The 24,169-nt window shown below is 42.0% G+C and overlaps 1 protein-coding gene across 1 annotated transcript; it reads left to right on the top strand.

Annotated features, from left to right (window-relative positions):
* Positions 1-72: 72 nt before the first annotated feature.
* NT5E (5'-nucleotidase ecto) lies at positions 73-24,078 on the top strand. Its single transcript, XM_009282700.2, is given in 10 exon segments — positions 73-114; positions 4,738-4,960; positions 10,305-10,450; positions 10,573-10,633; positions 14,129-14,326; positions 15,845-15,996; positions 19,360-19,468; positions 20,266-20,415; positions 22,033-22,233; positions 23,921-24,078. Coding segments are annotated over 10 exon segments (1,425 nt in total). The 5' UTR covers positions 73-87.
* The last annotated feature ends 91 nt before the right edge of the window (positions 24,079-24,169 follow it).

The following is a 24,169-nucleotide window of genomic DNA, read 5'->3' as shown; positions in this document are numbered from 1 at the left end:
CGCAACGTGCTGCTGCTGGACGCCGGGGACCAGTACCAGGGCACGGTGTGGTTCTCCCGCTTCAAGGGCCGGGAGGTGGTCCACTTCATGAACCTCCTGCGCTACGATGCCATGGTAAAGCGGGCCGGGGGGGGCGGGAGCGGCGCGGTGAGGGGCTTCCCCCCGCCTTGGGTGCTGGGTCTATTCCTCCTTTCCCTCTCCTGCTGCCGTTTTTTGCATTGCCGCCTCCTTGAGTGCGTAGCCTTGCATCAGAGAAGGCTGTAGGTCAGGCTAAAATCATGGGCAAAGGCGGCCGGGAGGTGAGCAAGAAGAGAAGCAATGCACTAGGTGACGGGCACCCGGCCGAATGAAGTCATGAGCTGGCAGCCCCACGGACAGCCAGAAACCGGGAGCTGATGCCAAGGCTACAACAGAGGAAAAGAGTGGTGCAGTGGAAGAGCTCCCCTTGGGAGAGGCAGGGGCTTGGGACGGGCGGGGGACTGGATGGGCTCTGTTGGAGAGGGGTTGGCAGAGGCATGGAAGTGAGCCCAGCAAAAACCGGGCGAGGAGCCTGGCCTGCGATGGAGGGATTAACCCTGGTCGAGGCTCGCAGCCTGCCCTGCCGGCTTCGGTCCTGCGGGAAGGGACAGATGGCACATGTTGGCAGTGCTGTTTCGAGGGGTGAGGAGTTTTAGTTTTCATCAATCCCCACCCTGGTCATGTCCAGTCCCACCAGGGTGGTGGTCATGATGGGGTGTAAGGGGCTGTGTGCAGGTGGCCCAGGGACTGTAACAGCGCATCTGTGAGGGAGCCCTCCGAGACGGTGCCAGTCCTGCACCTTTACTCTGTCTCTTTTGGTCATCCAAGTGCTGAGAGGAAGGTAGAAGAATTTGAGACTGAGGCTGGGGGATGTCACTCCATGTCCTTAAATCTTTTGTCTCAGGGCAATAGCCTATTAATGTATAAAGAATTATCGTGGCATATTTTTCTTGCGTACAACCCCAGAGAGGAGGAGAGAGATTAAAGTTATGTTTGAGAGTGACTGCTCTTTGAGAGTGACTGCGTATTTATTTCATCCCAATTGACAGCTTGAGGGGAAAATCTTCTGTGCATATCACATCCTCTGTCTTCATCTTTTTTGCTTTCTCTGGAAAGGACTGCACTTTCCTTTCCCAGGTAAAAATGGCTTCACCCATTTCTTCCCTCTGCCTCAGAACAGCTACGGAAGGGAAAGGCATGCCCCAGTGCACTTTCCTAGGCTAAACACACTTCATACCAGACAGACGGGTCTGTGAAGCATATTGCTCCCTGTTCACATGGCCTAATGAACGGTTTCCTAATTGTGAAACTAACACTAACGGGGTTTTTCCTCCCAATGGTGACGGGGAGGAGCGTGTGCATTCAGGACTCATCCTCGCTGAGAGCTGGGGAGCACTTTGGGGTTCTGCAGTGCAGAAATAGCTCGCTGCGGTTTTTCCTACCTTTCTTCGCAAAGCTTACTGCTGGCTGTCATTTCTCAGCCTTATGTTTGCTGGTTTGACTGGTTCATGGGCAGGCTGGGAGCTTGTACAGTTCCTGATCATATCACAAGAAGAAATTCTTCCAGGCAAAATCAGCAGTCTCGAACTAGTGCTCAGTTTTAGAAACACGTTGTGTAGGAAGCATCTGCTGGCTGTTTAGGAGATCCCATGAGCTTTTTCATCAGAATAAGATTAAAAAATAATTCCACACCATACTGGATAGCCAGAGGCTTGTACTGGATGCTAATGCCTTAGGTGAATAGTCAACTACTTGCTCTCTGTGGAGGTGCTGCATATTATAATTTGAATATTGTCAGTGGATAGAAGGGGACAGCGTAGACTGAGAAGCTGCAGAGACTTCAGCATCTTTCTCTGCTACCAAAGAGCCTGAGGACAGATGCTGAGTGTTGGGCAGCGGCTGCAGCATCCTTTTTGATTCTTCTGTCCGTGGGCCATGGGGACTGTGCAGTGGGGATGGTGGCTGGGGGGGCACAGGGAGCAAGGTAAGAGCCGCACTGCAGAAGGGTGAGCTAGTGTTTCTTTAAGCAAAATTCGGGAAGTCACATCCGTAACAGAAGGGGTGGGGATTACTGAAATGGTTAGAAGTGAGATACAGGAATAGAATTACAAGTAGGATGAAGGAGGGGACATGAGTCATAGAAGTTGTTAGAGGATGGGGGCAGGAGCCATAGGAGGATTTAGGGCAGCCTGGCAGCGTTAGAGGTTTGTTCCATGAATGGGACAAATTTCCTTTTTTAGGTTTGCCCTTTTCTCATTTATCACCTATTTTCTCCTGTTTAGCTAGGTATTGCCTTCCAAATTTTCTTGGCACTGGCCTTGCTTTTTGGTGTAATTAACACCAAAATCCAAATTAAGTACCGCAAAGGCAGTAGTTGGAGGGTTTTACTTTTAAGTTGCATCCTTCTGCTAATTTGTATCCTGATTTTGAAATATTTTTATCCTGGTTTCTTGTGAAAAGGAGGATTATACGATCACATGCTGTGTGCCTGAATATTTCTGTTTATTTCCCCTTGTGACTTACACTTGTGCTGGCCAATGGATTCTGATTTGGTGAAGGGATATGGCACAGGTACAGAGTCCTCGAAGCTCTGGGCGTAAGGGTAGTTAGATGTGAGTACAGGAACCCAAAACAGTCCACATCCTCTTCCCTAGAGGAGAAGCTGCATCAAAAATAAAACTGATTATTAGCCACCAGTGATTTCTCATGAACAAGAGACTTTATAACCACCCACACCATGGGAAAAGTTTTGATCAAAGCTTGTATCCTAATGGACATGAAATAATCCAAATGCAAGATACAAAGCCAAGAGAAACAAGGTTTCATTAGTGGTTGGTTGGGGTTTTTTTCGCAACAAGCTAATAGCAGTTACATCCAATTCAAATTCTTATTTCATTTGCAACCTTTTTTTGGGGGGTTAATTGCGTATTTAGGAGGAACAGAAGGCATATGCATCAGCCAAAAGGAAATAGCTTGTTACCATTCTGAGATGCTCCACCAGTCCACCAGTGGACCTTTTTTCAGAACATCAGTCAGCATCAAAATGAGTTTCCTTAGAGTGTTATTCTTTTTTTATTTTTATTTTTTACAGCAAGTTAGATGGCTGTTAGAATACGGTTAGAAATGGAATATAGTTGGAGTACATTGTGTCTTCCCAAGTCAGGATTTTTTCAAAGATGGTTCTCAGTTCTTTTGGAAAAGTGCTGCAGCAGCATGCAAACAATTTGGCTCCTTCCCTGGGGTGTGAGTAGTGTTCTCACTACCATCAGCAGGAGCAGTTGGTTGCCAATGCAAGTTACTGCCGATATCCTGATTTTTCCACAGGGCCATTGACTACCTGCCTGTGGGGATCAGAGGAGTCAGGAGTCTGTCTCTCCCCCAAAAGAGAGACACTGCCAATCAGTTGATTGAAATACTGAGTTTCCATGCCTGTAGTGGCTTCAGGGTCCTGCTTGGGTTGAAACGTGATCAGGGTTAATACAGTCTCTTTGGGGAATAGAAGTTGAAACAAGCACATGGGGGTTTTTTATCTAAGTAGAGCAGGGAGGTATATAAGTCTTTTTAGATGATGAATGTGACTTTCCCCACTTAATCTTCAGAATGAAATTATGAGCACACTTTTGTCTAGAAGAGTTGGCCCGTTGGCTTTAGCACCCCTTTCATACTCTGCTCTAGTTACCACCTGAAAACTTGTACCAAGTTACCATGTACCAAGTTACGCTATTACCACGTTTCTATAGATAGATCTTTTCCTTCACTAACACCTAAATATGCTACAAGGTTCTTGCGTATATTGTGCTTCTGCAAAGTTGCCGTCTATGGAGGTTTTGCCAGCTATTGCCAAACTTGCAAGCTCGGGCATGTGGCAACAAGCTGAGCATGAAAAAGGGGCGGGTAGGAGAAAGTTCCATGGTCCTTTAAGGTAAGTCCATTTTTGACTGCTTAACCAACCTAGAACAACTAAACATTGTCATCTTGTTGGTATTACCTTGCTAATAAATAAACTGGACTGCTCATTTTGTGTGATAGTCTTAGCGCTTCACAGTGTTATACACACACCTGCATGTGTGCTCACACACGTAGTATGGATTGTCTATGGAGATTCTCCCTAGCTGATAAACATTAGGGCTTCCACTAGGTCATGATATTGATGATGGCTAGAAAATCATATTTTCTTGTTACATCTTAAAGCACACAAGAACTCTGACTAAATGTGAATTAAATATGTTTAAAAAACTGTAGTCCAAGCACAAGCTCTTAAAATGCATGTTTTATTTAAAGATAACATATATTGCCATTGGCATGTAACATTTTCTTCAGTATTTTTTTAAACAATGTATTTTCCGTACACAAAATACATGTTTTCCTTTGTGGTTATTGTTAATCATCTTTCTTGCAGTTACAGGATGAAAAACCAGTGGGTTTTAATCTGGTATATGATTACAAACACTTACTTAGATAGGTTTTAGATTTTAGGTATTGATATTTAGATTTTTTAGGTATTGATATAAGAGAGTCTGAAAAGCAAAAACCTAAACCTAAAGAAAATAACATTTCTGTGTTTGTGAGAAACAGGAATGTGCTGTTTTAGACAAGATAGGGTTTTCTTCTCTAGAACATAGACTTTGTTTTCTGAGACATACCTTGTATATCGTTTATGAGAGTATTTAGACTGAATATTGGAGGTAAGGTCTTATATTTTCTTCTTGCTTTCCACAGGCTTTGGGGAACCATGAGTTTGATGGAGGTGTGAGCGGATTATTGGATCCTCTTCTTAAAAATGCTACTTTTACAATCCTGAGTGCAAACATTAAGGGGAAAACCCCATTAGGGAACGAAATGATGAAATACGTTTATCCTTTTAAAATAGTACATTTTGACTCAGAATCAGTAGGAATTGTTGGCTACACTACAAAGGAAACTTCTTTTCTTTCACAGCCAGGTATGTTTTCTTTAGTATATAAGTTTATATCCTTTGTTACTATTTTATTACTTGCCCGCTTGTTTGAATCCAAAGATGAGCGTTTTCAGCTGAGAAGTGAGAAGTTTGTTGTTTTATCAGTATTTACTTGTATTATTCAACTTTGTAACTGCCCGATTTTTAAACTGGAGAAGGCTTGTTAACATTAAAAGCCATTTTCATACAGACCTGAATTATTTAGCATCACTGAATTATCTAAGAATATAAGGTCAGTGAGATTGCAGGAGAGCTGGGGGGCCTTTGGGGTTTTTATTTGTTTGTTGGGTTTTTAAATGTATATTCTTTTCTATTTTATTGTTATTTATCCATTTAAACAAATGTTAAAACATGAATACAGCTTGTCTCTAGAGTGAAATATGTTCAAACCAAGACATTTCTGTGTGTTGAAATTTTGCTCTTGGATGCCTCCATGCGCAAGCCCTAGTAAAAGCAAGGAGAGCTTCATATGTGTTTTTGAAGCAGAAGTTGCCCAAGACGTTTTTAGCCTCTCAAATATTTCCAGAAATTAGACTACAGAAGGAACACCCATTCAGCTTTTACCACAATTGCTTCATTCATGAGTAAAATTAGACTTGATGAGGAAAAAGACTTCTCAATTTCTGACTATTTTTTCCAACATTTAAGGGGTTTTGGTTTGTTGAGGTTTTTTTTTTTTTTAGTAAAATGTAATGGTGTATTGGAATGAGAAACACATTTAAATCAGCTGTAGGAGATCTGAGTCACTGCGTGCTCAACACTCAGCCCCCCTCTGACAAAATCAGACTTTCTTCCCTGGTTTTTGCAGCAGGGATGCCCTAAGCAGCGGTTTAAAACATTTTCCACACTGAAAAAGGACTTCATATTATTACGTGTCTTTCCATTGCTTAGTAATAAAGAAGTAACGCATAGCTTTCTTGAGAAAAGGAATATTCAATACTTTGAGGAAGTATTAGAATATAAAACTGTTCCTTCTGTGCTTTTTAATACCTATGCTGTATGTTTAAACTCTCAGGAAGCAGACATCTGAGGTCAGAATAGACTTCTGTATCTCACTTCTATTTTACAGTGATGTGTTTTTAGAGTCCTTTCTTTGTTTCCCCCAACGAAAAAGAAAATTGATCTGTATTTTGTGTAGGCAATAGAATTTCACCTGTGCTTGAGGGCATGAGGGTAGATATCATCTGACATCACGCTAAGTTTGAAAAATGGAGAGCCGGCCAATATTGTTCTTCATTAAGGATTAATAAAATAGATCTCAGCTCTTCTTCCAAACAACTGTGTTGGTGTGGTGAGGTCATCAAATTAACTTTCTTGCGAATAAATATACTAGAGGAAAATCCAGATAGTGTTGGAATGATTCTCTGAAGCATTTAAATACATTTCCAATAACATCTAGACATCATATTGAATGCCTCAGTATGCTGAGTCATTATAACAGAGACCACAACTAGAAAAAACAGTGTTAAAAGGAAGGCTTGTTAATAAATATACTAGAGGAAAATCCAGATAGTGTTGGAATGATTCTCTGAAGCATTTAAATACATTTCCAATAACATCTAGACATCATATTGAATGCCTCAGTATGCTGAGACATTATAACAGAGACCACAACTAGAAAAAACAGTGTTAAAAGGGAAGGCTTGTTAGCTCCACAGATGGAGCTGAAGCAGCCCTAAGCTAAGTATATCCCACAGTTTAATTGAGCAACAAGCAGGGCAAATTCTAACAGCAACATTTATAGTGCTCAGAGTTTTTATAATTTTTATAATTTTCCGCTTTGCCTTCTCAGTGTGTGGAGGAACATTTGGAAACTTTGAAAATGTGAATTCAGGGCATGTTAATGTAACTCAGTGACTAGATATCACCCGTGACCTAGCAATGCTTCAGACTGATAAAATCATGGCAGAGGTGGGTCGGTGGCAAAATAATTATCAACCTACTTCCTTAATTCAATGAATAAGATACGTTGTGAATTTTAAATTGTGAATGTGATTTCTTCTACTGTTAAATCTCAATAACTTCCACACAATTATGAAATTACAACTTGTACTTTTCATAGTCTGCTTAAAACAGCTATCAACATACTTGGACAGAGTATAAAGCCCTTAAACCTCAATGTTTCCATTGTGAAGGAACAATTATCCTCTGCTGAAGGTACTGTTAATATTACTGTTTGGAAACCATAGGGGTGGGGAACCACAATTTATAGATTACAGCCAATTGGCAGTTTTTCTAAAGTTCTCCTCTGTTTTGCTGTATACAGCTATCTCAGCTGAATGCCCAGCCAGTTTTTCCATGTCCTGCAAGAGCTGTTTATAACTTGGCACATAGACAGAGTTGTCTATGTATTTGCTTTGCACTGATAATCCCAAGACCATCTTTCTAGTATTTGATGGTACCAGCTCGCTCGCGTTAGTTCTGCAATGATGTTGTAAACCCCACAAAATAGTTAATGTCTTTATCTGTCCTGAGAGATGCTACATACACATTTGGTGCTGTGAAATAATATATCTCATTTTGTCCACTGTCTTTTCGTATAGGGTGGAAACCCAAAGCTGCTTACTCTGTAACCCTACCAGCGGCAAAATATTTACTAAAACTATCAACTTGGCAGAGTTTTCTAAAATGGAATTTTAAATTCCATTTTTCCACTTTATTCTGGCTAGCTTGCGTAATATTTTTAACATGCAGCCAGTTCTTTTTCCTTGTTCATTTATAGCACAGTTTGGGTGTTTTATCTGAAACTGTACCCCATCTAAAAAGAGAAGAGGATGTCACATCAGTTTAATGCCTTGAAAGAGAAGTGAAATACTGACACGAGCAATAACTAACTCTTAAATAAGCACTTTATTTCAATTCAGATTGTTTTGAAAAATGCGCAGCTGAGTGCTAAGTGGTATATTGCTTTTTGCCTGGTTTCTTAGAGAAATGAGCACTGTGTAATTGCTCTTACAGTCCCCCGCTGTATAACTTTTGAACCTGCCGGCCCATTTCAGCTCAATTGGATCAAGCACTGAGATGACTAGGATCCGAAGCTGTGTGAGATGCCACAGCTCGGTCGTGGAGAGGGGGTGCAGGAAGCCCCTGCAGCCCCCAAGCAGGAATCCCTTTCTGAGGGCGAGGTGGGCAGCAGGCAGTTGCTGGGCGGGTGGGTTGGCAGTGCCAAGGGCTGCCCGGGGGGGCTGGGGGGCGCCCGCCCCCCCCCGCCCGTCCCCCCCCCCCCCCTGCCGTAACAGTCCCAGGAGAGAGATGGACTTACTGGCATGGGACAGGCCTTGTTTTTCCCCTCGTCCTGAAAGGAGGTTTGTTTCTTTTATTATGGATTGAGGATTAATAATAACACGTCTTCAGTGTATGGTGCATTGTAGGCTGCAGTGGCGTAGAAGGGTAACAGAGCTGGTGCTGATGGGGAGACCTTCGTTATCGTGGGCCACCTGGCTGCATGCCATGGGAGAAGTCAGCCTGCAGGGAACTGCGTGCGAGCACAGCTAGTCAGCGGCTCGCTCTTGCTCTTCGTTAGAGAGCTCAGCTCTCCTTACAGAACTGGTCCGCACACCGTAGCTGGTGCATGGGTGGTGAGATGAGCACGTGAAGGGCCTACACTCAAGGAGCATTTCTTGGACTTCCCCTTTTGCCAGTAGCTCTGCATCAGGCCCAGCTTCTGTCAAGCGCAAGGATGTACAAAGAGGGGCTGAAGCCGGTGGCTTCCTTCAGCCTGGAGAAGGAAGGGTAAGGGGGAGCTAAGTGCAGTCTTCCGCTGTCTTAAGGGGGTTTATAGAGAAGACAGGGACAGACTCTTCCCAGAGGGGCACAGAGAAGGGACAAGAAACAATGGGCTCAAGTAGTACCACAGGAAATTATGGTGGGACGTAAGGAAAAAATTTGTCACGGTAAGAGCAGTTAAGCCATGAGACAGGTTGCCCAGAGATGTTGTGGAATTTCAGCTTGCTTGGACAAGACCCTGAGCATCCTCATCTGGCTTTGAGTTCCTGCTTTGAGTGGGTTTGGGACTAGATGGCCCCCGGAGGTCCCTTCCAGCCTCAATTAACTTACGATTCTTTGATTCCAAGAAGAGGTCCACAGGAAGAAAATGTGGGGATGCACCGCACAATTCACTCTGTAATGTGCAGTACAGAGATTCCCTCTGGCAGTAACAGAACTATTCAATGGGTGTGGTGGTGAACCAATTTATGTAAGCCTCTTTTATCTCTCCCATTGTAGCAGCTTCCTCTTCACTTCCTGAGACATTTTGCACTCGATTGTGAATTCGTTTCACTCCTCCCTTTGTTACGAAATAATATACATCTTTTAACTTTAAAGGCATATTTCAAAATGGTTTGATCAAAAAACTCTGCAGGAAGGAGAAGAATTAGATAAAGGGGAAATTGGTAGAAATGTTCCTCGGTTGTCTTCACCGGAAAGTGAAGACTTTCATATTACAGTTTGTTGACTTTATTCTTAAACTCTATTCTTAAAACTTCATCAAATAAATTAGCCTCCTACATAGGAAGTCCTTTTGCGCAACCCAAAACACTGTGCCCAGGATAAAAGTGCATGTTTGTCTAGTGCTCTTGTAACTGTTTGTCATGTTAGAATAATTTCAGTGGGCACAGAAGCCTTGCAGAAAGATTGCGAGTTTCCCAACACTGTGGTCCGGAAAAGGTTTCTCCTCTCTAGACTTTCTGTTCTTTATGTTCTCGTTTCAGGATGGTAGCTCAGTTGTGTGCTGTGCTGTATTGGTATTACTGAGAGTGGTTCACATTAGGTGAGATAATTTGTGTAAAAAGGCAATTCAGAGCGTAGTGCAGGACTTTGAAGAAGCTGCTGTTTAAAGCCTTGGGGGGGGTGGAGAACGAGATGAGTGTGGAGTAAAAAGATATTTAACTCGGGAGGAGGTAGAAGATCTCAAAGAAATATAATTTGGGAAGGAAAAAAGCTTTATAGTACAATACAACTGTTTATACTCAAACACTTACTGACATATTTAGTTTCCTTTCTCTAGTTAAATAATAAAAGCCATTCAATTTTTGATCCCACAATTGGTGTCACTGGAGTTTTTTTATGGAGTTACAACTTGTTTAGTACAGGCTAGTGCATACAGCTCAGTGCAGGAATGTTGTATTAGTCTCAGCCCACAGATGCTCCTGAGAGACTGGAGAACATCAGATCAGATCAGGAGCTTGAACCAGCTAAGGGCATTTGAAAGCCACTGACATTCAAAGTTCCATTAATTATACAAAATAGTATCTGATATCAACTACTTTTTTTTTAACTAGTAATTAAGGTACTTTGTAAGTACATTCATGTTTGTTCTTTTTTTTTTAAGGGGATGATATAATCTTTGAAGATGAAATTGAAGCATTGCAAGTGCAAGTGAATGAACTTACTGCTATGGGAGTGAACAAAATAATTGCACTAGGACATTCTGGTTTTACTGTGGACAAAAATATTGCCCAAAAAGTGAAAGGGTAAGTACTCTCATGTTTGTTCTTTTTTTTTTAAGGGGATGATATAATCTTTGAAGATGAAATTGAAGCAGCAAGTGCAAGAGAATGAACTTACTGCTATGGGAGTGAACAAAATAATTGCACTAGGACATTCTGGTTTTACTGGACAAAAAAATTGGAGGACACACAAACACTTTTCTCTATACAGGTATTTTACTTCTTACTAAAATGTTGCTTCTAAAGCAAAGCTGAAACTGTTTCTCTTTAAACTGGGAGAACTTCCACAAATACAGTTTACTGCTGGCTGTACTGGGCCAGATTCATAGCTGGTACCTATCCATAACTTCCATGGAAGAAACGAATTTAAAACAGCCTGCGAGCAAGAAGTGCCCTAACTCACTGAAAGGTTCCTTAACGCTGTGGACGTTCAAGGTGACCTATACAAAGCAGGACAGAGGAACAAAGGTAGTAATACTGGTAAATTACTGCCAAACATATTGTACCTGTTTCAAGCTCACGCATATAAAGGAGTAAATAAGATGTTTACATTTAAACTTGCATGTCGCTTAACAAAAAAAATTAGTCATGTAAGACTTCAAAAGTGATGCCGATGTTGATTTTCCATAGAATCTGATTCTGTATTCATAGGTCTCCATTAGCCCTGCCATGAAAAAACTTCTCCCAAGTTTCCTCTGTCTTTTTCAGTCCCTCTTTTAATCGCTGACTTTGCTCTTCTTTTCCCTAGAGGTAGACATCATTCCAGAGATAAACATTGTTGATCTGATTTCTTCCGCAGCAACGCTACTTTAGGAACCTGCCATCAGCAGCTTCTCCAGTGCTGCTACCTTCCCTGTGCCGGTGTGTAAGGACACAAGTAGAAGAAAGGCTGGGTTTTTTTTAAACCATCAAAGATAGCTCATTAAATTTAGCAGAAACTTCATTAACTGGTTGAGACTATAACAGGAACTTTCTGTAATTTTCAGCAAAATTTCCCTTGTGCCCTAGTCACAGGGATAGCACCATGTACCCTAGGACCTTAACCACTTAAAGGTTTTTGCGCTGTCCGTTTCATCCTCTCCCTACTCATCTCCTCTCACTTTCTCATGCCTTTTTTGTCTCATCTGGGCTCTCACCTTTTACTATCCCACTTGTTAAAGAGAAACAATTGAACGCTACAGTTATACATTAAACAGTTTGGAATATATCTTGAATTTGGCCTCAGGGAATAACTTTGCTCACTAAGCTGGAGCCACAAAGCATTTACACACCTACCTACAAGTCAGAGGCCGCAAACACTTAGCGCAGGGGTGCAGCAGCAAAGTGGCCAAACTGGAACAGATGACAGGACCATTCATCCCAATGTGCCACATCTGTGGAGGTGATTTGACTGCGGGGTAAAACATCTGTGTCAGTATGTGTGTGTCTATGTGTAAGCCTATAAGCTCTCATTTAAATCCAGAGACGTAATTAGTAACTGGCAGCAGAATTTGGGAGAATGTTTCAGCTCAGTCTAAGTGGAGACGTACCAGCTGGTCAGCTGAATCTCTGGCAGTCATGGGAGTTGAGAGACATACTGCCCATGCCGACACCTCCATAGAGATATCTTAATATAAGGGCCTAATCTTGGACTAGTCCAACCTATCTGTCTCTAAGACATTTGCAAATCTCCGGTTTATCCACAGATTATGTGGCAAATGTTGTCTTGACTTGTTCAGGTGTGCTTTGGGTTTGTAGAACTGATTCAAACAGTAAGGGTAGTTTTAGGTTAGAGCATTTTAATTTCTGGTTTTCATCAGAAAGGATCTTCTGAGAATGTAGTCTGTTGGCTAAAACAAGGTAAGAAAATAGGAAAGTGTTACAGGCTCTTCAGTTACCCAGTATGAATTTGTGCATTTGTAATGAAACAGCATCTCACACTTTGACTGAGATGTGTGCATGAATTCTAGTGCTGTTTTCTTTGAGGATAAGATGCACTGAAGTGTCTTTTCATTTCAGAAGGAACACATCTATCTTACAATGGAATAATGTCGTAGTGATAATTAATCCTGCAAGAAAGTATCAGTATCAGAAAGTATTTCTTCAGAAAGCAAGAAATGAATAAGGCTCTGGACAAGCACTTAACCGTGCACAGCTGATGTAAACTAAATTGATGACCAGAAAGCATAACTTTCTCTTGCTAATGCTCTGTTCATTCAAGGACTACTCAAGGGCAAGAGATCAAAACCGATTCCTTTTTCAGTTCCAAAAAACCCAAAGCCACTTTTGCATGCATAAATCCTGCAGGGTTCTTGTTAGCTACAGGATTTCTTAAATTCTTCCCAAAATAAATATCGAACAGTGAAGAGGCACCACCAAAAAACCAACTCTGTTGGCCAGGCTGAAAGTAGAAAAACTAGTTCTCCGGTAAATTTGGTTCAGCTTGTAGTCTGTTACAGCTGTTCTTCCTGGACAAGAGGAGGGATTAAAGATAAACATGAATCATACTGGAGTTCTAGGAGGAACATTTGTCATGCTGCTTATCGCAGGACTTCATATTATGTAAACAACTGTAAATGGAAGGAAACCAGTTCTCTGAGCAGTGGAAATGAAGAGCCTGCTTTCCTCTGGATCCATGTCCTCTGCGCCCGCTCCCCCATGCCCTCGCCCCACCGGCACCCCAGCTCTCACTGACACATGGATGGGAAACGCCACCGGCTTCGGGGCAGGAGCGAGCAGCGGGCTTTGAGGGGGCTCTGCAGCGGGGCCTGCCGCACAATACATGATGCCTCTTGGAGCTGCCCGACCGTGATCTTTGCTGACAGTGGGGTAGAAATACTGACAGGAATAACGGGGGTGTGATACTACTCGGATAATATTGTCAAGGAGACAGGGAGAAGGCTGGTACCCTTGAGACAAGAGCTGTACCGTGTAGTTTTCTTTGCCGTTTCCTCCCCTGCGTGGTTTCTAAATGCTGTGGTAGCCGATGCCGATTGAGCTGAGATCTCTTTTCTCTGTAAATGCCTTGCTTTAATCTATCTGTTTCCAAATTCTACATCTAATCACCCTTCAAACTTTGCAGGTTGATAAGAGTTTTAAATCCATGACCACATAACTCTAATGCTAATGAAGTTTGCTTTTGCGGGGGGTTTGCAGGCTGTCTGAAATTTTGGAGGCTAAGTTTGGTATAGTAAGAAAAAATCAGTTGGGTGTATGCACAAATTCACGGAACTGCTTGTAGGTATTCTGACTGCATATTATCAATAAAAATAGTTTAGACCTTTTCATATCAAGAAGTCCTATGTATGTTTTACTAACATTCTCATTTTCTATCTGATGCAGAATAATGTAGTGTGAAGGCTTAACAATAAACTTTTCAGGCAGAGGCTAGTATGTGTGCATTACTGAGAGGTTTAGATTGAAATAATTGGAATGAAAAGTTCCTTTGTTGCTATTGTGACATGATGTCATGGAGGAGTGTGCTGTCACAACTTAAAAAACACTGTGGCAGTTATTAGAGCTCATGTCCTGAAAACAACATTGTCTCTTATGAAATAACATAACTGAACAATCAAATGTGTGCTTGTTGTCCAATACGTTCATTGTTGTTTCCACTTAATATCCAATTTGGTTTTTTTAAGGCTGAGAAACATTTGAAATGTCATTCTCATAATTCCTTGAAGGTCACATGAGCTGAAGACCCGCTTTACATGCTTGTTTCGCGCAGGCTCCCCACCCTCTACTGAACAGCCAGCTGGCCCGTATCCATTCATGGTTGACTCAGACGATGGGAGGAAGGTGCCAGTTGTACAAGCTTATGCTTATGGAAAATATCTTGGTTACTTAAATGTTACATTTGACAAGAAAGGAAATGTAGTTGAAGCAGTTGGAAACCCCATTCTGCTGGACAGCAGCGTTCCTGAAGGTATGTGGACTAGACATTTGAATTTGCCTGCAGCACTCTACTACAATTCAAGTGTCATTATGGTACATACACAGTACAGTGTGGCAGAAGAATTCAGCTTTCTGCCTGAGCTTGCAGTGCTCTTTGGTGTAGGGTTCAGGCTGTGGTACAGTTGTACCCATTTGCCTCGATTTCTCTTTCTGAACAGCAGCCTTTGAATATGCTCAAACTCAGTGTATGTTTTTGTCTATTTATAATCACTGGAAGTCTTTTTGTAGGAACTCGGGTGATACATTACCTTACCATTTAGCAGAGCCCGCTTTAGCTAGCTTTGTAATTATGATTTAAAAGATTATGAGGACTAATTTACGCTGTTTTGCCAGGGGCTGGGTTCTTCAGAACAGAGTTTAAGGCAATATAGGAAAGTGGACATATTCCAGAAAAAAAATTGGAATACTCTGGCAATGTGCAAATAGAATAAACAAACCCGACAGCTTCTTGTTTTCAATACTGAGTGTATTCAATGTTTCAGCTCTGAAACATTTAAAGAACTGGGAGGAGAGTCTTGCTGTTGCTTTCTGTTCGTAACTCTGTCCGAGCTCTGTTACCTGCTTTTTGTCGGCTCTGTAATTACCCGGCGCTGGTTCTCTAGGCTTTGTTTCTTGTCCAGTGTTTGCTGTATGAAGCTCTGAGCTTTTATCAGACTTTCTAGGTTCTACCAGAGTATTTATAAACTAAATCCTTTAAAAATTATGTGTTCATAGATATTATTTACTATGTTATTCTCAGTGATCTATTAATGTAATGAGATGATGTAAAGAGACTTTGCATTCTCTCTCTGATGTCAGTAAAAGTAAAAATTCGGATACATAGGTGTTCTCATTTTATAAATGTTGCTGTTGCTGACAGTTACGTGGCAAATTGCTTAAAACTAATAGCTGATATAAAACAGTTGTGACATTATCTGTCTGTATATACAAGTATCTTTGTATCTGTTTTTTTTTTTTCCTGAAAGAATTAGATTTGCACCTGGCAGACAGAGGTGCATAGAGAATTAATTTCTACAAAGGGTTTATTCCTTGACATTGATATTTGAGCTAGTATTCATTTTAGCACTACATTAAAGGGGAAGAAGCTAGAATTAGAAAAAAAAAAGATATGATGTCAAATAAAGACCAAGCTCACTTGTATATTAAAAATTCTTGTATAGAAGCTCTCATCTGTCAAGGTAGGTGCTAGAAACCCCATCGGTCAGAGGTTAGAACAGGACGGGGCAAAAATATTTTTAAGTGTTATAGAGGAGATGCCCTTGCTGTGGCACAGGAATAGCTTGTTCACTTGATTGTCCCGTCCTGCCTGCTCCCTTTACAGGCTCTGAAGTGAGTAGATGTCATGTTGCTTGAAGAGCCTTTAGGGAAAGTGTAGCATTTTAGAATCATGAACAGCAGGGTTTTTTTTCTCTAAGCTTTGTATTCACTGAAGTGTCATTAATATGAGATATGTGCGATGCTTATTTTACATTTTTATACTACTTTATAGATGAGCACATTAAAGAAGAAGTGGAAAAATGGAGGAAAAACCTGGGGAATTATTCTAAGGAGATTGGAAAAACTAGCGTTTACCTGAACGGTACAAGCCAAGCGTGCCGTTTCCAAGAATGTAACATGGGAAATTTGCTTTGTGATGCTGTGGTAAGACGTTGCCACCGCAGGTGGCAATCACATCTAAGTGTTACTCCAGAGCTATCAGATGAAATGCTCCCAGGCTCTGAACTATCAGCGCATGGGCTCTGTGCTGCTTTCCAGCACCGTAACATCTAGTGCGTCCCTAGAAAGATCTGGCAGAAGCAAGCCTATAATGAATCTTGCTGTATAGAGTAAGGAGCGGTTTATTCTTTGCATATATCCTCATATAGAGAACGGCTTGTTCGCAGCTGTCTCTGAAGCTGCAGTTTTAAGAGAGACAGCCATCTGATCTACGAGCCCATTCCTCAAGCAAGGAGGAGAACTCAGCTCCTCTGCCCCTCTCCTGCCCTGCTACCGGTCCCCTGCTCACGGCACTTACCTTCTGCCCCGTCATTACTCACTGGGCTCTGCTGTCACCCTTTTTTAATGCACTAGCCCAGAAAAAAAAAAAATCCTGGGTAGTTTCCTGCTGAATTGTCCAAAAGGTGCCAGCTGAAGCAAAGGAGGTGTAAAGGCCATACACACAGCCAGGCGCAGAAGAGGTAAAAGCCCCCAGCACCCCAGCCCAGAGGGAGCCACTGGCCCCTGCTGCATCCTGACAGGTATCGCTGGGCTCTAGCAGTCACGGAACACCAGAAGGTCTCTTTACAAGAAGTCACTTCCAGTTTTTAAACTAGCTCGTTTGGATTGTTCTCCTCTCCCTCAGCAGCACCATTTCCTTTGGGTGCTCCAGGGAATAACGTTCACTAATGTGACTTTCCAGAAAATAAGCATTGCCATAAATGTCCTGCAGCATTGCCACAGTCAGGAGCCAATTAATAACCGTGAGTTTTCATTTAGCTATGGCCCCAAAGCTATTTATCCAGTGCATGTGATTGCTTTTATTGTAATCCTTAAAAAAATTCTTAGTTCGTGGGCTAATTTCCAAATTAGATTAAGATTTGGGAATTCTGCATACAGTTCTACTAAAATTGCAGCGCCTTGCTCTTTCTTCCTGCTAGACTTTTTTACATTTTTATTTGAAAAACGTGATCAAATGCTTTGGCACTTTTGAAGCTTAAAGAAAGTAACTCTGTAATCTTTCAGAAGTCTGTAGATTTTCTTGCTATGCATTTTGACTTGAGAGGTCAAATTCTACTTTAGTTAAATCGATGTCTCTAGACAACCATCTGCGGTCATCAGTAGATACAAGGATTACCCTTCATGTTCTTTGCCTTACCAGTTCTACACTTGCTTTCCTGTCTGCTGCCGTGCATTCGGGGGTATGAAGGTAAAAAACAGACCTGCCTGCTCCATGGGCTTTAATACTTAGAGTTGTCCTGGGAAATGTGGAGACTGAGAAATGTGGAAGATATTGATTGATTTGTCCGGGGTCAAAACAGAGGTCCATTAAGTTCAGTGATGCTTCTCCAACAGTAGCCCAAAATCTCAGAATAAAAGGTTGACAGACCCAGATGGCATTTTACAAAGGACTTTAAAGGAACACAAATGTGAAGTGGCTGTGAAATTGCTAACATCAGTGTGTGAGCTCTTGTTTTAAACTGCCTCTATGCTCAGGACTGGACAGCAGCAAGCGCAGTACCACAATTTAAAAATACTTCCGTGGGGAACTGAGGAATTACAGATTTGTAATCCTGATATCTGTTCCAGGCAAATTAGTAAATTAGGGGGTACGGTTCAGACTGAAATCAGCAAACAGAAATAAATCCATTCATTGATTAAGTATGAGTTACGAACTTAGGAGTATCTCACGGATCTGGCTATAGGGAATAACTTTGATGACTAAGCTGGAGCCTCAAAGGATTTACACAGCTGCAAGTCAGAGGCCGCAAACACTTAGCATAGGGGTGCAGCGGAGAAGTGGCCAAACTGCAACAGAGACAGGACCGTCCCTCCCAACATCTTGTATCCAAGAGTGACCAAGGGAGGATGTTGAGGGAAGAGCGTACACCGGGACAAGCCTGTGGAGACACTGTACTCAAATCTGTCCCTGTCTCCCACCAGCCTGCAGCTCAGGGACTTCCCAAGCCAGAAGTGGCATCTTGGTATTTACTAGCTCCCACTGGAACTTGTCTTCCCTGAACTTGCCCCATCTCCCCTTGAACCCCTTCAGCCTTCACAACAGCCGGTGGTAGGGCGTTCCACCGCTGACCTGCATGTCCTGCAGAGACCTTGGTCTTTTGTCTGTGTGCAGCCTGCTGCCCACTGGTGGGATGCCTGCTGGAGGCCAAGGAATAGTTCTTGCGCCAGAACACTCAGTCCCCTGTCCACCTTCTTCACACCACTCATGATTTTATAGGCTTCTCAAATATTTTCCTTCCATTGTCTCTTTACCAAGTCAGACAGCCCGAGCCTACATCATCATTCTGTGTCTTTGACCATCCTTGTCACCCCTCTCTGAATCTTTCTAAGTTTTTCATCATTCTTCAAATGAGAAAACACACTGATTCCTACCCGGCCTCCACATGTCCCTCTTGATTTTATAGACTTCTGTCATGTCCTTCCTGTATTTCTCTCTTTGTGAGACTGAAGAATCATAACCGTAGTCATTCCCGTATGGAAATCAGTCCATCCCTTCCGTTACCCTTGTTTCTTTTCTCAACCTTTTCCTGTTCTACGCAGTTATTTCTGAAGATTAACACTGTAGGCTTATCATCCTTATGCAACTAAGTCCCTGGTCTCCATTTTCTTTACTACTTAGGATGTCTCAAGCAAATATTATCTTGTCCTTGCAACTTGCTTTTGTCAGAGTTTTGCTACTGTTGGAGATCCAGTACTGTACAGAGTAGACTTTTGGGTCTCACCTGATATGCTGGTTTCCTGTTCCTCCACTCTTATACATCTTTCTAGTTTGCCAAGACCATTCCAAATATTAAAGATCAATCTCAGAGAAGCTGAACAATCTTAATCCCCTAAAATGTACAACAAGAGCTAGGTTAATTTATACATTCCCCTACGTGTTTTTAATGTACCTTATTTAAGGCCCTCTTCACTTCCCAATTCTCCAAACATGCTCAAATCATTTGTCTTTATCACAGTGGTTGGAATCAGAAAATCATCCTTCCTTTTTTCAGCTGGCCTGCCCTGGTCATGTCATATACACAGAGACTACGGGAGAGTCCAAGAGTTCATTCCAGAAAAAGGCAAATATTTTTCTTGTTAAAAGTTTAAAAAAAGCAAAATAGTTACTGTAATGTTTTTTGCCTTGTTCTGTAATAATTCAGCATTTTGCAGTGGGGCTGAATGTAATGTCAAAGATGATATAAAACCTTTCTGTCTCTTTTCAGTCTCAGATTGTATTGGGTGTAAATTTCCAGAGCCTAGACTAAGTGAAGATTAAAAATGAGTTTAAACATTTTCCTTTGGTAGCTTTATGAGAATGTCAGACATCCGGATAGAAAGTCATGGAACCATGTTTCAATGTGCATCCTGAATGGAGGCGGGATACGGTCACCCATTGATGAACAGAGCACTAACGGTACGTAAAATTACAAGCCGAATAAGAACTTTGTCAAGAAGGAGGAATCAAGTTGTTATGCAAGCCTGAATCCAGTGTTAGGTATGGGCTTGTTTTGATGGGATTTGCACAGCGTTTGGACGCAATTTCAAACTTTCTCATAATGGTTGTCCACCATGAGAGCACAACTGCACTCAGGCTGACATTAATAGAAGTTACTAGCATTGTTTGTACACAGTGCTTTTTATAATTTTCCTCTCTCCTTGCTGCCTTGGAACAAAGACAGTGGATATTCTTCACCTCCTACTATAGAGGGTCATATGGTGTGGTCACTGGGAGCCTTCTGTAGTCTGCTGTCAAATAAGTGAATTCTAGGGTTTTCTGAACGGTAAGGTTTTGCAGTTTTTATTTTCCTGCTATCACATAAATGAAAACTGAAAACAAACACCTTTTTCAGTTTAGCTAAGTCTTTCTGTAGGACTACATGAGTAAATCTTAAGCAATTGGAAAAATTGCCTGACTCAGTAAGAATATCTGGTTTTCTTCATCTTAGGTTGGTCGTTTGTAGTCTCTTTTAGTAGAGTTACTTGAATAGCAATACACGCTGTACATCAAACTCGGATTTATCGGTCTTGATACGTGTTGGATGATAAAGACGCAGGTTCTTTGGTTTGGATGTGATCCTCACCTCTGCTGGCCCTCATTTTCTCCAATTTTATTTGCCACGTTCCTTGTCAAAAATGTACTGTTAAACAATCCTAAAATAATATTGTAGACTTAAAAAAAAAATTAACGTAAACAAAGTCTCATTCCCCCAGGTAGCATTACTGTGGAAGATTTGCTGTCTGTTTTGCCATTTGGAGGTCGTTTTGATTTGGTAAGGGTGAAAGGCTCCACTCTGAAAGAAGCTTTTGAGCACAGTGTGCACAGATACGGGAGAGGAAGCGGAGAGCTGCTGCAGGTTGGAGGTATGTTCTCTTCCTTCCTCGTCTCAGTTTTCCAAGCCAGCCGTCCCTTCTGTTGGCCTTGTTTGTATTACACCTGGAAACCGCTTTAAGAATGGAAATCAAGTTGGCCATACATCCTAGCTCTGTGCCTCACACCTGCCAGCTAACTGACGCTGTTTATCCTGCATATGTTTGATTGAGCCGCTGCAGCACACAGGCCATCGCTGTTCCCTTCAGCAGAGACAGGAATCCCAGCTGGTTCAGTAACCCGTAATGGTGGCAGTTTAACACTTCAGTTAACTACAGGAAGATAATAATTCAGCATAGCTGTAACACAGTAATCGCTACAACAAACTCCTCTTTGCAGTTCTTCACTGGCAGCCTACCTGAGACCCCAGACTGGATGTCTCTGCCTGTTATTGCCAAAGTTCAGTTTATCAAAATCATTTTGTGCCATTGTCTAATGATTGCTGACAGTTTTAGAGTTAGTCCAAGTGGGCTATGGAATTGCTCCAGTGAATTTCTAAATATTTTAGGGATGAACAGTTAATATTAAAAACATGCGCATTTCTTGAATTGCAGCTGCTCATATATTTATCCAAATGCGTACTAGGCTACAGTCACATTTATTCCTGGTCTCTCCGTGACGCAGTGTGGATTTTATTATTTAGCAGAAAAGCTAAACTTCAAGGGCAGGGGCTGAGGGATTTTCCCCAGCTCCGTGCCTCTCCCCCCACATAGCCTGGCGATGGAGCCACGTCCCTGCCATGCAATCTAGAGCCCCCACATGCCAAGGACACAACCCACGTCTCGCACACAAGGCAAGTGCTTTCACAAGTTATCACGTTCTTGGGTACCGCTAAGGTAAAGCAGCAGCCGCCCCTCCCCTCTGCTTGCTGCCTTCTCACAGAAAAAGAAGATAACTAGTAGCACTGGAAGGGGTTCAGGAGAGAAGATCCAGAGCAGGAAGAGCGCCAGGGTTGGAAGAGCCTCTGTGCTTTGGACTAGCTTTAAATGGCTTCCTGATCAGCAAATTCTTGGCAATGCTTTTCTGGGGGCTTAACTCTCCCCAGGCTTTGACTGAGGAAGGCTCACAACTAGAAACATTACTTCCCCTTCAGCAAGTAGAAACCGCAGCGTTCAGCCCTGGCCTGGCTTTCTTTTTTCAGGACAGTACTTATTATCCATAATAGCTGCCAAGTTAGGGGCACTGGCTGGCTTTAAAAGAAGTCATGTCAGCCAACAAGACAGCAGAATGAGAAAGCACATGACTACAGAAATAAGGGGAGGTATTTTTATCTTGCAGTATTCTAATCCCAAGACTAGTAATTTCCTTCTGTGGAGTAGTGACAAGAAGAGAACAGACGATAAGTAACTGGGGTGGGACAGTACTTCAGCACTAATTCTGAATCTCGTGATTCAGAATCACTAATTCCCTAATCTCGTGAATTTTCCTGGATAAAAGTTGATTATCGTGCAAAGAAAACAGGACATTAAGTGGTCTCACTCAGAACAATATAACCTCTCAGTCACAGAAGCCAACGTAAAGAATCCGTTGAAAATGGTGGAGGAGGATGCTTCTAGCCCTGTATGTTCAATAGGCACTGCATAAAGTGGCATTCAAACGTATTTTCGTAGGCATCCATGTGGTCTATGATCTCTCCAGAGCCCCAGGAAGCAGAGTTGTTAGCTTAGAAGTGCTTTGCACAGCCTGCCGAGTCCCAGCCTACGTCCCACTCCAGATGGATGAAATATACAATGTGACTCTTCCATCCTATATGTTATTTGGAGGAGATGGCTATCATATGCTGAAAGACAAAAATCTGGGATACAGTAAAGGTAAGTATGGGCACCAACAGGGTAGCAGACAAACAATTCCTAAAAGTTAAAAGATCTTTTTATAGTATAAGTCTCAGATTTTCTGCTTTTATTGGATAGATTAAATTTGCTTCTATCTGACTGCTCTGGATTGCTAGTTTTGGTTGTAGCTAGCAACTATATTCTTTTTCAGTTAAATCACAGCAGTTTCAAAGAGAAACTGAGCCTTATCAATTCAGCATTGCTTGGAGAGCAGTTCTGAGATCATGATAAACCAGAAAAGAAGCAAAAACCACACTACAGAGAGTACATATCACGTGTACTACCTTGCACTTGTACTCATTACTAAACAATGCATCAAAAAGAAAGGTACTATTTTCTTTAGATTTCCACTGTATAGAAGTATTTGCAAAGACAGAATCGTCACCTCTGCTGCTGAAGGACATGCAGCTCAGGCGAGCAACACCGAGGGCGAGGGGAAAGGTGCCGACTTGCTCTGCGGGAATTGGCCTGCCCCTCCGACAGCAGCGGGACTCTCACGAGTTCTGCAGGCAGCAGCAGGCAGGGTGCTGACAGACGCCACCCTAGAGAGGTAGAAAGGAAGTGTTTTAAGATCCTCTGAAGTTGCATGCAAACTGTTAGAAATTCAGCATTCGTTCAACTGACATGTACATCTTTTAGGACAAAGGGAAACCTGAAAAAATTTCTGAGATTAAAATTCATTATTTCTGAAAAGACAAAAAGGATGTAGTGCTCTATTTAAAAAAAAAGTCTCTTCTCGGAGCACATCTACATCTTTCAGAACTTTAATGTCATATGTTCTGCTTCTGGATGGTAAAAGCATGCTTTTACCAAAAACACTTTCCTTTTGGACCTTTGTTGCAACTACTTTTTTGGTTCTACAGGGTATTTCAATTTAAAATTGATTCTCACAAGCACGGTTGGTGTTTTAAATCAAATTCAGCCTACAGCTTGTAAATTTGGTGGGGCTGTAGTTTTCAGTAAATATCTGTGTATGCAGAAATAAATTTACATAGAGAGAAATCATTAGGAATAACGAAAGGGAACAACTTGAAAGGTTCTGGCAAAGTCTCCCAGTAGAGCAGAGGGGCAAAACTATAATTACTCTTTAAGATGGAGGTGTTGCCCTTTAGGATTGCAAGAGCTTGGATCAGAAGGGGCTCGTGACATGGTTGGCAGCAGTGACTGAAGAGGGTCTCCCACTGTAGAAAATCCACATCATACGTTGTGTGCATGCAGCAGCAGCACACAGACTAGAAATTCTTCCCCCCAAAAAAAAGTAAAGTTAAATTTGAAAAGGTCTAAGCGGTAGCTTTGCCAGATCTATAGCACTCTACCTCAAACAGGTGGGAGACTGTCTCAATCTACCTAAATCTGACTGGAGGTTACCATTGTAACAGATGCAAAACAAACACAAAAGCGCCAGACGATGCAAAAAGAATTCTTTTTTTGGTAAAATATGAGCTGCTAACCAAAAATTCTGGCTACAAACCACCACAGACATTTTATCTGTGCACAAGAATCAACTCTCCACACCCCTACACTGTCTTAATGTGTACCGATTCAGAATGGCAAACCGTAGAAAACAGTTTAAGACTTGAGCTAAAACTATTTTAGACAGGTTCTTAAATTTTGGTTCAGAGCTTGGCTTCCGCAGAGAACACTGTACCTTTGTTTGTTTGTTTAGGTGAACCTGATACTGAGGTGGTTTCCCGTTACCTCCAGAGAATGACGAAAGTTTACCCAGCAGTTGAAGGTCGAATAAAGTTTTCTTCTGGAAGTCTTACTGAAGGAAGCCTTACCCTCATTTCTGTGTTGTTCACTGTAACATTCTTGCATACTTGATTTTTGCTCGCAGTGTTTTCGTTTGGAGGAAGGCAAGAGGAGCGATGATGCTGACGAAGGGAAATGAGAACTGTTCTCTTTTCTTACACCT

This window comes from Aptenodytes forsteri, unplaced genomic scaffold (genome assembly GCF_000699145.1).
Source record: "Aptenodytes forsteri isolate BGI_AS27 unplaced genomic scaffold, ASM69914v1 Scaffold245, whole genome shotgun sequence".
In the NCBI taxonomy this organism is placed as follows: Eukaryota; Metazoa; Chordata; class Aves; order Sphenisciformes; family Spheniscidae; genus Aptenodytes; species Aptenodytes forsteri.
The sequence above is the reverse complement of the archived record's forward strand: the minus strand, read 5'-3'. Positions and strand labels throughout refer to the sequence as shown.